This window comes from Rosa rugosa, chromosome 4 (genome assembly GCF_958449725.1).
Source record: "Rosa rugosa chromosome 4, drRosRugo1.1, whole genome shotgun sequence".
Lineage (NCBI taxonomy): Eukaryota > Viridiplantae > Streptophyta > Magnoliopsida > Rosales > Rosaceae > Rosa > Rosa rugosa.
The window spans coordinates 56,952,249-56,966,867 of record NC_084823.1 but is presented as its reverse complement, the minus strand read 5'-3'; the positions used below and the strand labels follow the sequence as shown (position 1 = coordinate 56,966,867).

Sequence of the window (14,619 nt, the reverse complement as noted above, 5' to 3'; positions counted from 1 at the left end):
AAGCTTTTTTTTTTTTTTTTTTTTGAAAAGGAGTTTGACACTCAGCCTAACTGGAAGACTCAGCTCCATGCACGATTCTATTTATTAAAGACAAATTAGGTATTGCTGCTTAGAAAAATTGTAACTTTTCCACTTCTAAAGAATCAGAAGCTCTGCCTTAGGTGCAATTTTCGGACTTACTTTTCGACCTATCTTAATAAATAAATTTCAAAGATATAAGTGTCTAAATCATTTTATTTATCTTGATACAATCTAATAACACGACTCAAAACTCGCAACACACTCTTTTAAATAAAAAATATAGTCACATTATAATACAATAACACTATAGCATGTAGATAAAAGGGTTTTTGTCCATTTACACTATTTTTAGAGATTTTTTTCCCACTTACCCCACTAAGTTTTTTTAATTCCCTCTTACCCAAAACACTCTAAGGAGGTCTTCCCTAATACCCCATTAAGATTTTTTTTTTGTTTTTTTTTTTTTTTTTAATACCATTTTACCCTCACCTTTGTTACTTAGAGAGAGAGAGAGAGAGAATGGAAGAGAGAGAAACCATAGGGGACTTCGCCGGAGCCCGGTCACCGGCCGCCGGAATCCGGTCACCGGTTGCCGGAATCCGGCCAACTTTCGCCGGAATCCGGTCAACTTTCGCCGGAATCCGGTCACCGGCTGCCGGAATCTGGTCACCGACCTCCGCCCACCGGAATTTGCTGAAAATCTCACCGGAAGGTTTTTTTGCCCCCAATAGATATCTATTGCCCCCCAATAGACCTTTATTGCCCCCTATTGCCCCCCAATAGACGCCTATTGCCCCGATAGTATATTGCCCCCTAATAGACGTCTATTGCCCCCTAATAGACGTCTATTGCCCTCCAATAGACGACTATCAACCATGTATTGCCCCCCAATAGACGACTATCAGTCATGTATTGCCCCCCAATAGACGTTTCGATTACCGAAATGGGAACTAATTTTCCTAAAATTACACAAATAAAACTTTGATTAAAGAAAAAAAAGAGGAGATTACGTCAATTCAAAACGTCTATTGCCCCCCAATAGACGTCCATTGCCCCCCAATAGACGCAATAGACGTCTATTGCCCCCCCAATAGATCTTTAAGAGGCCTCTATTGCCCCAATAGAACCTTTTTTTTTTTCTTTCTTTTCATTTTGGGCTTCTGAACCAATTTACAGCAAAAAAAAAAAAAAGAAGTTGATTTGGGCACCCAGAGAAAAGCTCTGGGCACCAAATCGTGGTTCTCCTCCACCACCGGCATACCAGATCCATGTTCTCCTCTGCCACCGGCCTGTGTCGAGGCCGGAGAGCCTGGGTCGAGCACCAGAGGTCGAGCTCGAGTGCCAATTCCCGCCGGAGATGAGCTGCGGTTTTGATTTCGTGATCGGCGAAGCCAAGCAACCGGTAACTTCAGTCTTCAGCACGAACTCGCCGCCGGCAATGGATGGCGCGAACTCCGAGCTCGCTGCACGAACCGGAACTCCGACCTAGCTGCACGGAGGTGACGTAAAGGAGCTCCGAGCTCGCTGCACCAACTCGCCGCCGGCTGTACGATCGATGACGCCGGCTGCACGAACTCGCCGCCGTCTTCTGGGCTGCACAAACTCGTCGCCGGCTTCTGGACTGCACGACCATCGCCGGATGAGAGAGAGAGAGAGAGAGAGAGAGAGAGAGAGAGAGAGAGAGAGAGAGAGAGAGAGAGAGAGAGAGAGAATCAGATCGAAGAGGAGAGAGAGTCAGATCGAAGAGGAGAGAGAGTCAGATTGGAGGGGAGAGAGGAGAGAGAGCTAGATGGCATATGGTGTAATTTATTAATTTGAGTGAGGGTAAAATTGTCTTTTTAATTTAAATTGGGTAGTGGGGAATAAAAATCTGTTGCTGGGGTAAGTAGGATAACTTTGGCTCATTTTGGGGCTTTTGGTCAAGGACCCTAGATAAAATATAGAAATAGAGTACCTAAATCACTCTATTTATCTCAAAATATAAAAAAATTTATTAATCTCGATATGATGATTTGATAAGACGACTCGAAATTCACAACACACTCTCGAACATGTCTAAATAATTGAAAAATGTAGTCGCATTATAATATAGTGACACTATGGTATGTCGTGCGACATGCATTATTGCCCTCGATCAATAACCACAGCAACTCAACAAGGCCCATCCCCAACCTTGGAGCTCTCCCATCATCGGACGACCCGTACCAAAAACCTCCGAGAAACCAGACAGAGAGCTCAAGACCTTAATAAAACCATCGGCAGATGTCAAACCCACCTCGAAAGTAGACCAAGTTGCGACAAGCCCGGGGGGCAATGCTGCAATCGTGTGGCTGTGAATCATAGAACAGAGTTATATGGGGAGTGGAGCAACCTTGGTGGACGGTGTTCGTCGCTGGTTTCAACGTCGTACCTCTTCCTCTTCCAAACCTATTAATCCTGCTACTAGTACTAACACTAATCCATACCCGAATTCTAATCCGAATAATAACAACCATGATTATAATGCGAGCGATTTAAGCGCGCAATCGTCCGCTGGTCTCCAAAAAGAGGAGGACGACCATCTTCTTCAGTTTCAGATTGAGGACGAGTTCGACATTTCTGGTTTGAAGCTCATCCAAGTTCCCAAGCGGGCCCACCACTTCAGAGCTACCCATAATCCACCACCACCACCACCCATTATGGAAAAGAAGGTGACTTTCTCGTTCTTCTCTGCATTTCACGATCTGGGTCTTGATCTGATTTTGGTTCTTTTTTTTTTGTTTTCAATAGCTTATGATTTGCTTGGTTGAATATTGATGGTGAGTTTAGTTGTGTTCTTTGGCTTTGTTATGAAAATGGACCAATACTAGTTGGTAAAGATTCAAACTTTTTTTCGTTTAAGATTCAAAAGCTTCAAGCTTTTATGTGTTAGGCATGGACATTTTGCCCAATTGAGCTAATTTTTTACCACCCTTGTTTCATTTTGAGGGCTTGCTCCTGTAAAGCTTCAAACTTTGATGGGGAGGCATGTACATTTTCCCCAATTAAGCCGATTTTGACTCTGGTTTTAACCCTGTTTCAGTTTGATGTTAAATGAAGTTATGACCACAAGTTTTACTAATTTTGATAGTAGTATGTGTTTTTGAAACCATTTCTGGATCGAAGTAATAAATTATAAGAATGAAAGAGTTTCTTTGTTTCTGTTTACAAATGATGGTTGTTGATTGTTATACAGAGCAATCTAGAGTCAGAATTCTTCACAGAATATGGAGAGGCAAGCCGGTACCAAGTTCAGGAGGTCATTGGGAAAGGAAGTTATGGTGTTGTGGGTTCTGCGGTTGACACCCACACTGGAGAAAAGGTTGCAATCAAGAAGATTAATGATGTGTTTGAGCATGTCTCAGATGCTACAAGGATCCTGAGAGAAATCAAGCTTCTTCGTTTGCTTCGTCATCCTGATATTGTTGAAATAAAGCACATTATGCTTCCTCCTTCACGACGAGAGTTCAGAGATATCTATGTTGTGTTTGAGTTGATGGAATCAGACCTCCACCAGGTTATCAAGGCAAATGATGATCTTACCCCTGAGCATTATCAGTTTTTCCTGTACCAGCTTCTTCGTGGTTTAAAGTATATTCATACAGGTTGGTATTTTGGACTAATTATAGTAGTGTCTGCAGTTTCAATGATTTAATTCATTTTGCTCTGCATTTCTTGCAGCAAATGTATTTCATCGAGATTTAAAGCCAAAAAATATCCTTGCGAATGCTGACTGCAAATTAAAGATATGTGACTTTGGGCTTGCTCGAGTATCTTTCAATGATGCCCCATCTGCTATTTTTTGGACTGTAAGTTGCCACCAAACAAATCTGAAAATGTCTATTGTCAGAAGTTTTTCATTTGCCTATAAACAACAATGCCCGCAGACTAAGCTTTTTTGTATCTGTGAAGGATTATGTTGCAACTCGATGGTACCGAGCCCCTGAACTTTGTGGCTCATTTTTCTCAAAAGTAAGCTTCATTTCATTTTTTAGAACAATGATATAAATATATCTCTAAATAAATGAATTTATTTTGAGGTTTCACATGTTACTAAGATGGCTAATGGGAACATGCATAAAAATTGATGCTTCTTTATCAATCTGTGATCTTGACAAGACACATACTCTTGTACTGCTAGTTTAGTCCAATGCTATGATCTATGCTAGACCTGTTCAGAAGATGCCGCTTGTACACTTGTGTCTGGTGAAAGAGGAGTTATATTGATTACATCAATATTCATGTATATATTAGCTTCATTCAGGATGCTGCCATCATTCCAAACATGCCTTGACTGAATTGTGTAGTATTATGGTCAGGTTAATAGTTATATGGAACCTAAATCCATAGAGAAATTGTTGTTGATCCTTTGTTATGGGCTTTCATTCTCTGTACCTGAATGCCAATTCTTCTTCTTCTTTTTTTTTTGGGTTTTCATTGCTTTCTTTCTAGGAGGATAAGTGGATAACTTATTTAAATTATAGGTTTAATTTTCTATGACCTTTTGGCAGTATACTCCTGCAATTGATATCTGGAGCATAGGATGCATATTTGCAGAAATACTCACTGGAAAACCCCTGTTTCCTGGGAAAAACGTGGTGCACCAATTGGATCTCATGACTGATTTGCTTGGCACGCCTTCTTCAGAATCCATTGCAAGGGTTAGTATTAACATTTCAATACCTGCTATTCTGTCATCAATAGACAAACTAATCATTTCTCATGCAAGCCAAATAAAAAAGGAAAAAGTTCTTAATAGGCTGCCACTGAACTTCAGTTTCTTTCACTCTTATAGTTCTCATAGTAAAATGTCCTTAACGTATCATGTAACTGCTAAATTATTAGCTTTTATGAAATATTGCTCCCGGGCACCGTTCTAGTTCTCTTTCTCACCTTCAAATGATTTTTTTTTTTTTTTTACCGAGTCTTTATATATGATCCTCTGCAGATTCGGAATGAAAAAGCAAGAAGGTATCTTAGTAGCATGCGAAAAAAACAACCAGTTCCCTTCACACATAAGTTCCCTAATGCAGATCCGTTGGCTCTTCGCCTGTTGGAGCAACTTCTTGCATTTGATCCCAAAGATCGTCCGACAGCTGACGAGGTACAGTTAAGCAGCTTGAATACATGGGATGCTATCTGTAGAATAAATATTTGAATACTGTAATGCTTCCTTTAAACTTTTCTTTGGGACCAGACTACCTCTATAGTCCTAATGCTTATGCTTGCAGGCATTAGCTGATCCATACTTTCATGGTTTGGCAAATGTTGATCGTGAGCCGTCCACTCAACCCATTTCAAAACTTGAATTTGAGTTTGAGCGAAGGAAATTGACAAAAGATGATGTCAGAGAGTTGATTTACAGGGAGGTATGGCCTTACAAATTAATACCTATTGCTTTATTTCATTGTGGTTGATACTCTTTACTATTGTTTACTCTAATAAATCTTGTGTTTTGTAAACAGATTTTAGAGTATCATCCCCAGATGCTGCAGGAGTATCTTCGAGGGGGAGATCAAACGAGCAGCTTTATGTATCCTAGGTAAGGAGGCACTTTTTGATATCATTTATGATTCTGTTATTCTCAGTTCAACTCAATGCGTGTGGAGGGGTTACTTGAAAGGAGAGGCTTTTGTGCTTGGAGTGATTAACCTAGTCTTATCTGTTTATGTCAATTTAGTGGTGTTGATCGATTCAAGCGACAGTTTGCACATCTTGAGGAACACTATGGTAAAGGTGAAAGGGGCACTCCTCCACTCCAAAGGCAGCATGCCTCCTTGCCCAGGTATGTGTTGAAGAAACACCTTGGAATCGGTTTAATTTAGATAGGTCAGAAGGCGAACATAATATGCATTCTAACTTCTGCCTTACACACACTATACCATTCATTCTCCACTCCCCCCTCCCTACCTCCCCAGAATAGCCATCCTTGTTTGTCTTATTGATTTAGTTCTTTAACAAGCTGGTCTAGTTTCTTGGGCAGCTAATAAAGCTGAGTTAGTGTGATGATGTTTATCAGTCACTGATTGTGTCAACCTTTTTTTTTTTTTTTTAAATTTCCTTCTGGTTCCCAGAGAGCGGGTTCCTGCACCCAAGGAGGATGCTGACCAAAGCAATGAATCGGAAAGGACTGCCGCTTCTGTTGCCACAACTCTTCACAGCCCTCCATCTGATGGCTCTGATAATCCAAATGCAAATGGACCTAGCAAGACACAGTACACTCCAGTATCTAGTCGCAGCCTGTTGAAGAGTGCCAGCATCAGTGCTTCCAAGTGTATAGGTGTAGTGAAAAAAGATTCGCAGGTTAGTAACGGTATCATAGTTGTACTAAGCATAATACACTGATCTTCTTTCTTTCCATGTTTCCAATTGTGATAAAGACATTAACTGCTGCTGGGACTGTGTGGCATATCCCCTTTTTGGTACTCATCCAACATCTTCTGTTTTTTGTGTTACTTTATTTTTCTACAGGAGGATCCAATTGCTGAGGTCAACGATGAGTCAGTTGATGGTTTGGCCCAAAAGGTCGAAGCTCTTCGTGCGTGATATTCTTCTATCTGTATTAGTAACAATCAGCTGTAACTTTGTCCCCTGCCTCCTTTCCCCCATTTAGTTGAAAAGGATGTAGCAGTCCAAAATCAAAGATATAATCTTAACTGTTAGAAGCTAACACAGTAGGACTTGTTGATTTATATTCTTTCATTGTGTCACCACAAGGCAGTGTTGTGACTTGTAACTATTTATATGTGGAGAAAGCAACAATGTATTTGGTTCCATTGTTTAGTGATGTTCGATACAACAATAGAAAGCAGTGTTAGTTTGCAGAAGAAGATGCAGAACATATGTTTACAACTCTTGATCAGTTATTATATTGTATGATTGGTTCTGTATACACAGTGAAACTAATATCTCCAAAAGTACATAAAATGGATAACTGATCATACAAAAGCATACTTCAGTTCCAGAAACAATTTTGTTGCCAGAAAAGTGATACAAGTTCGAAAAGAAACAAAAAACCGCTGCACTGTATCCTAGAATTCCCCATTTTCCTCCGACTTTGGCACTCTGATTTCTACAAGTTAGTGATCCAAGAGCACAGTTCCTCCCTCACTAATAACTGTTAACAGATCCAATTTTCACCGTAAATACAGCAGTGGAAGCACAAATAACCTGACCATTTTTTTTTATCTTCAATTTAAAGAGGATCAAAGGATTTCACTCCTACCCCTATGGTGACTCGAACCCATGACCTGGATCTTAGGTAGTGGGTGCTCTAACCACTGAGCTAACCTGACCATTTAAAAGCACTGAGAGTGCTTGCAGTAGGAGTCCCAAATCTTCTCTGTACACAATGAATATCCTCTATCACCAATAATCCCCGCAAGAACAAGAACCCTCACTGAAGTGGTGGAAGCGGTTAGAATCCCTTAAGATTATTGTCCTTCCCACAATCTTGGATATGTATTTGATGGCATTGTGGCAGTCTTCACATACTCGCAAGTTCTTCATTACACGGATTGGCCTCCCTGCTGGAATTGAAAGAATCCCAAATGCCACAGCCAATTTCTCACTGTGATGCCTCAGCATGTGCTCTTTCTCCTCCTCTTCAACGTCGTGCAAAACCAACTTTGTAGATGAAACATATCCCTCCCGCTTCATTTTCAAATCCAACTCTTCCAAGAAGGCATATATATTGTCCTTCTCTGGGTGTATAGAGTCCCCAACTGAAAATGTGTGAATCTTGTTTTGCACTTCAATCCAGCTATATCCAGGAACTTTCCTGACACCTTTATCTCTCATTTTCAATCTCATTCTACCAACATCAGCCCATCTGCCTGAAGAAGCATATAAATTTGAGAGAAGAACATACATTCCTGCATTTTCAGGTTCCATCTCAAAAATTATCTTAGCAGCCTTTTCTCCTAATTCAGTATTGCCATGAATGCGGCTTGCGCCAAGTAGAGCTCCCCATGTTGCAGCATCTGGTTCAAAAGGCATCGTTCTCATTAAATTCTGCGCTTCTTCCAGGCGCCCAGCTCTACCTAAAAGATCAATCAGGCAGGTATAGTGTTTTGCATTTGCTGTGATGCCATATTCCCGATTCATTGAATGAAAGTATTCTCTTCCCCTGTCCACAAAGCCAGTATGACTACAAGCAGACAATACACCCACCTGAAATGAAATACAAGCATAATGATTGAAGTTAGAAATCAATAAAGTCCAGAGCTCTTCTTCCAGTTTTGATCAACAAAACAACACTGGGAACTAGGCAGTGTTTGGTTAAAATAATATAACAATTACCATTGTTACTTCATCAGGTTTAATACCAGCTGCCTTCATTGAATCGAAAACCATGAGAGCCTTTAAGCCAAATCCATGCCTTGCATAACCATAGATCATCGTGTTCCACGAGACAACATCCTTTTCAGATATTTCTTGGAACGCATCATATGATTCCTCTATGCATCCACACTTGCAGTACATTACAAGGAGTGCATTGCCCACATAGCACCCACTTTCGAATCCTGCTTTTGCTAAACGCCCATGTAATTGCTTCCCCAACTCTAAAGCAGCAACTTCAGCACATGTGCTCAAGGCACACGAAAATGTAGACCTAGTCAGCCGTTCCCCATCTCTTTTCATCTCCACAAATAGACGCAAAGCCTCTTCACCGAAACCATTTTGAGCATGGCCAGCAATGATAGCCGCCCAAGAGATGGAATCACGCCGAGGCATGCTATTAAAGACTTTCCTAGCACCATCAATATCGCCGCTCTGAGCATAGCCAGTTAAAATGGTATTCCAAGAACTCACATTCTTAAAAGGCATTGCCTCAAACAATTTCACCGCCATGTCCATTCTCTTGTCTTGCACATACCCTGCAATCATTGCATTCCACGAAACCGAATTCTTCTCCGGCATTTCATCAAAAATTCTTCTTGCTTCATCCAACATCCCATTCTGCACACAACCTGAAAGCATTGCTGTCCACGCAAAGACATCCCTTACAGGAGACTCCTCAAACAATCTCCTTGCTTCCGACATTCCCCCATTCTGTGCATACCCTGTGATCATAGTATTCCACGAAACTTCATCCCTCGCAGGCATTCTCTCGAAGAGCTGCCTAGCATCAACTAATCTCTTTTGTTTCACAAATCCCCCCATCAAACAATTCCAAGAAACTGCTTGCCAATCTGCCTTGGACTCAAACAATCTCCTAGCACTTTCTATCCTCCCATTCTGCACATAAGCCGCTAGCAACCCATTCCAAGATATCTCATTCTTACTCGGCATCATTTCAAAAACCTTCCTCGCCTCATCAACATAACCATTCTGGGCATAGCCAGATAAAATAGCATTCCATGAAACAACATCCTTTTCCGGCATACGTTCAAACAAAGCACGAGCCCCACCAAGATCCCTATTCCTCACATACCCACTAAGCATCACATTCCAAGACACCAAGTCTCTCTCAGGCATTTTGTCGAACACGTCCTTTGCATCATCAAACTTCCCATTTGCCAAGTACCCAGATATCATAGCATTGTAAGAAACCGAACTCCTCCGACCCATTGCATTAAACACACGCAGAGCCTCTTCACATTGGCCATTGCGCATTTGGGTACTGATTTCCATGTTAAATTTAACAACTTCCGAGTCGGAAGCATTTGATAACCTATTCATGGAACTCTTCTGCTTCTGGGTCTTTGTTTTCTTCCATGGGATTGGGATTGGGATTGGGTTTGGGTTAGTGGGGTTTCCAAAACTGATGTTGATGGGTTTCTGGGCTTTGGCTGAGCTTGAGCAGAAGCTGCGGTACTGTAACTGTGTCAAACGGTAACTCCCGCGCATTGCTTTTTGGGCTTCAAAGTTTCAAACTTTGATTCTCCTCAACCTCAAAGTTTCAAACTTCAATTTGTTTTCTTTTATTGAACTACCAAATAAGCAAATGGGTTCTTCAGGAATCTAAAATGGGGCCTCCCTCAAATAGTTAAAAATGAAGTACCAACTACCAAGTAACAGAGTGTCAGCATAAGTAGTTAATACTTTACCTACAACCATCATTAGTAAAACTCTTTTAACATTCTATGGGAGTGACTCTTTTATTTGTAAGACTTTTTAACATTCCCTTTGGACTTGGAAGTGAGACTGATTGATCTGACGGAGCTTTTGGGTATTGGGTAGTCAACAATTACATAAGCAATTCATTAGAAAAGTAGGTTTGCTAATTTGACTACAGGATTTGGGGCATGAGTTCCAGTGTTTAGTAAGAGAAGAATGATGTCAGGGGATTGATAATATACATAATTAAGTTCTTGAAAGATCTTAGGGAGCTTTTGGTTTTTGGGGTAGCCATCAATTACATAAGCGATTCATTAGAAAAGTAGCTTTGCTAAATTGACTACAAGATTTGGTGCATAAGTTTCAGGGTTTAGTATGATGTCAGGGGATTGATAATGCATAACTCAGTCTTAAAAGTCAGAGTCTGTCAACTGCTTTATAGATTTTCATATCTTTTGGGTGTCTGTCATTTTGAGCCAAAACTTTATAGAATGTGCTCCTATAAAAATGAAGACTGACTTTATCTGGAGAGTACGATCATCATCTTACAGATAAGTTTCTTTAAATTGCAGTTTGCCAATTTTGACTAGGAAAGCTATGGAAGCATATTGTAGAATCACTGTTAGTTATCTTAGGCTTTGTAAACATATGGTGTTTCTTGGCCTAGCTTAAACTATGTTCATAAGACAACTATAAACTAATCAGCCTCCCTTAATTTTTTTTTTTTTTTTTGAATCAAACCTCGCAATTGCGAGGAAAAAGATTTATTAAAAATAAAGGGAAATACAAGTAAGAGGAGAGGACATATCCTACACCTTCCAGATGTAAAGTACTACGGATGAGGAATGACAGTGATATAGGACGAGAATGGACCCAGTTTAGCTGAAAAATCATAAAAGTAAAGAAGCGGTGTAGAATCAAGAAGAGTGATTGGAAAATAGGTAACTCACGCGTAATCAGGTTACTAGCCGCTGGAATATTCAAGAAGATTTGGTTTTGGACTTTTCGGGTTTCTCGTGCGAAAAGTCAGGTTTTGATTTTGAATCAGATTTGACTAACTTTTGGCCAGAATGTCCGTTTGAAACGCATGATACCTTTCCAGAATGGGAACGACGAGATCTTCAAGACTCACTTTAGTGAGCCCTATCAGATTTATCCGATTCGTGATTTAATATTTTTAGGTTAGTTTTACATTCTTTTTATTTTAGGTTTTCTAGTTTATTTTGGATTTGTTTTGTTTTAATCCGTGGGCTTTAGGGTTTCATTGTTAGTAACCCTAGGTTTACAAGCAATAAACCTAAAACAAAGATTCTGGAGTCCACCAGAGATAAAAGATAAAACTCTCAATTTTGATTGATAATATGATAAAAGATCGTTCTGCAGCCGTTTAAGGTTGCTTATATATGGGAAAAGAAACCCTAGGGCGACTAACAATGAAACCCTAAAGCCCACGGATTAAAACAAAACAAATCCAAAATAAACTAGAAAACCTAAAATAAAAAGAATGTAAAACTAACCTAAAAATATTAAATCACCAATCAGATAATTAAGTGATGTAGGACGAGAATGGACCCAGTTTAGCCGAAAAATCATAAAAGTAAAGAAGCGGTGTAGAATCAAGAAGAGTGATTGGAAAATAGGTAACTCACGCGTAATCAGGTTACTAGCCGCTGGAATATTCAAGAAGATTTGGTTTTGGACTTTTCGGGTTTCTCGTGCGAAAAGTCAGGTTTTGATTTTGAATCAGATTTGACTAACTTTTGGCCAGAATGTCCGTTTGAAACGTATGATATATACCTTTCCAGAATGGGAACGACGAGATCTTCAAGACTCACTTTAGTGAGCCCTATCAGATTTATCCGATTCGTGATTTAATATTTTTAGGTTAGTTTTACATTCTTTTTATTTTAGGTTTTCTAGTTTATTTTGGATTTGTTTTGTTTTAATCTGTGGGCTTTAGGGTTTCATTGTTAGTCGCCCTAGGGTTTCTTTTCCCATATATAAGCAACCTTAAACGACTGCAGAACGATCTTTTATCACATTATCAATCAAAATTGAGAGTTTTCTCTTTTATCTCTGGTGGACTCCAGAATCTTTGTTTTAGGTTTATTGCTTGTAAACCTAGGGTTACTTCCGCCCGCGTCAGACAGACAACATCCTGCCTTCCAAAACAAAAAAATCATCTAAAACGAAAACTAAGGAGACCCAACTTATATCTTAAACAAAATTGATTAATGAAGCTTGGAGATGAATCAAACCAAGTAAAGCCCGTACCTGAAGCGCCAAAATTGGCCAATGCATCAGCCACCTGGTTTCCTTATTCGCTTTGTGTAGAGCTATTAAAATCTTATTCGCTTTGTGTTTTTTTTTTTTTTTTGACAAAGTACTGGCTTTGTGTGTTTAGTGTAATAGCAAGGTGTTTGCTAACGTGCTTGAAAGAAAATTAAATATGGATGAGATGTGTTTAAGTAAAATAGATTCGAGAGAGAATTGTAGAGAGATGTGTATTATTATTGAGAATAGGAGCCCTATATATAGGGATTACAAAGTACTAGTTCTAATGTTACAAGGAATACCAATCCGTGTAGGATTGGGAAATCTAGAACATTCTCTCCTATTGCTACTCCTAGTTTGATAAGGCACACTAAATCGATATTCCTTCAACACTCCCCCTTGTGCCGCTTCAAACTTGGTGGTGACGCTTCATCCGTTGCCTCGTTAAAAACCTTGCCAGGTAACAAAAACCCTGTGGGATAAAAATAACCCTGGTCGAAGGACAAAAAAGAGCACAACACGTCCTTCACTCTTCGAGATCGAACATGTAAACATCATAACTCCCCCTGATGTCGATATCTCCCCCTGATTGCTACAATCGTGGGAGTTCGGATATCTTTCTCAATCCGATGCTCTTCACATGTTTCTCGAAGGTGGATTTAGGTAACGACTTAGTGAATAAGTCCGCTACATTATCCTCTGATCGGATTTGATTCACTTCAATCTTTAGAAGTGATTGTTGTTGCTGATTATAAAAGAACTTAGGCGATATATGCTTGGTGTTGTCGCCTTTGATGAAACCTAACTTCATTTGTTCAATACAAGCTGCATTATCCTCATAAATGCATGTAGGTTCATCTGTGGTAGACTTCAAACCACAACTTCCTTGAATATGTCGAATCACAGACCTTAGCCATATACATTCACGAACGGCTTCATGTAGAGCAATAATCTCTGCATGATTCGAGGAAGTAGCAACAAGGGTCTGTTTTGTAGACCTCCAAGATATCGCAGTGCTTCCCATGGTAAAGACATAACCAGTTTGGGAGCGACCTTTGTGAGGGTCAGAGAGGTACCCTGCATCAGCAAATCCCATCAAAACATTGTTGTCGTTTTGATGGAGGGGAATAGGGTGAAGCCGGCCACCATGGCCGGCGGCGGCGCTGGAGGTGACAACATGGCCGACGGTCATGTTATGGACGGCGGCTCCATGCCTAATGGGGTCCGATCCCATTCTTCCGTCGTTCCTCATCTCTCTGTAGGGATAAAATAGGCCCATATCAATCGTACCTCTTAGGTATCGAAAGATTGTCTTTACACCAATCCAATGGCGGCGTGTTGGCGCAGAGCTATGTCGAGCTAACAAGTTCACTGCGAATGAGATATCCGGTCTTGTGCATTGAGCTAAGTACAATAATGCGCCTATTGCACTCAAATAGGGCACTTCGGCCTCTAATGGTTCTTCGTCCTCATCCCTTGGACGAAACGGATCTTTTCCGGGCTCAAGACTACGGCCGATCATGGGAGTACTCACAGGCTTCGCTTTATCTTCATTAAAGCGCCTTAGGACCTTCTGAGTATATGCAGACTGATGGATCAAAATCCCATCACTACGGTGCTCGAGTTCTAAACCGAGACAAAACCGTGTTTTCCCAAGATCTTTCATCTCAAATTCGGATTTCAAGTATTTAGCAGTTTCCTTCAACTCATCTAGAGTTCCAATTAGGTTCATGTCATCGACATAAACTGCTACGATTGCAAATCCGGAACTTGTTCTCTTAATGAACACGCATGGGCATATTTCATTGTTAATATATCCCTTCCCAATCAAGTAGTCACTTAGACGGTTATACCACATCCGTCCGGATTGTTTTAATCCATATAGTGAGCGTTTTAATCTTATTGAGAACGCGCTCCGTGGTTTAGAGCCACTTGATTTGGGTAATTGAAGTCCATCTAGAACCTTCATATATATCTCTGAATCTAGATCCCCATAGAGATATGCTGTAACCACATCCATAAGCTGCATGTCAAGTTTTTCGGAAACTACCAAACTGACAAGGTAGCGGAACGTTATAACATCCATTACGGGAGAATATGTCTCCTCGTAGTCGATTCCAGGGCGTTGTGAGAAACTTTGCGCCACAAGGCGGGCTTTATATCTTACCACCTCATTTTTCTCATTACGCTTTCTAACAAAGACCCATTTATGGCCAACAGGCTTTACACTTGGGGGTGTCTGCG

The 14,619-nt window shown here is 40.4% G+C and overlaps 2 protein-coding genes across 3 annotated transcripts; one reads left to right on the top strand and one right to left on the bottom strand.

Annotated features, from left to right (window-relative positions):
* Positions 1 to 2,083: 2,083 nt before the first annotated feature.
* On the top strand, positions 2,084 to 6,813 carry LOC133743223 (mitogen-activated protein kinase 9-like). The gene is made up of 11 exons (XM_062171090.1): positions 2,084 to 2,711; positions 3,236 to 3,644; positions 3,721 to 3,848; positions 3,952 to 4,011; positions 4,551 to 4,700; positions 4,988 to 5,143; positions 5,271 to 5,408; positions 5,505 to 5,581; positions 5,720 to 5,824; positions 6,114 to 6,342; positions 6,511 to 6,813. Exons 1-11 carry the CDS (start codon positions 2,376 to 2,378, stop codon positions 6,583 to 6,585), a joined length of 1,863 nt encoding a protein of 620 aa, XP_062027074.1. The 5' UTR covers positions 2,084 to 2,375; the 3' UTR covers positions 6,586 to 6,813.
* A 162-nt stretch (positions 6,814 to 6,975) lies between these two features.
* On the bottom strand, positions 6,976 to 10,229 carry LOC133743222 (pentatricopeptide repeat-containing protein At4g02750). Of its 2 annotated transcripts, XR_009863001.1 has the most exons (3): positions 8,341 to 10,229; positions 7,330 to 8,211; positions 6,976 to 7,209 (listed from the first exon to the last, which is right to left on the bottom strand). XR_009863001.1 is itself a non-coding variant. In XM_062171089.1 (2 exons), exons 1-2 carry the CDS (start codon positions 9,889 to 9,891, stop codon positions 7,405 to 7,407), a joined length of 2,358 nt encoding a protein of 785 aa, XP_062027073.1. In that variant the 5' UTR covers positions 9,892 to 10,229; the 3' UTR covers positions 6,976 to 7,404. The 2 variants fall into 2 exon arrangements, 1 of the variants encoding a protein (XP_062027073.1); XM_062171089.1 differs by having other exon boundaries at positions 6,976 to 8,211.
* Positions 10,230 to 14,619: the final 4,390 nt, after the last annotated feature.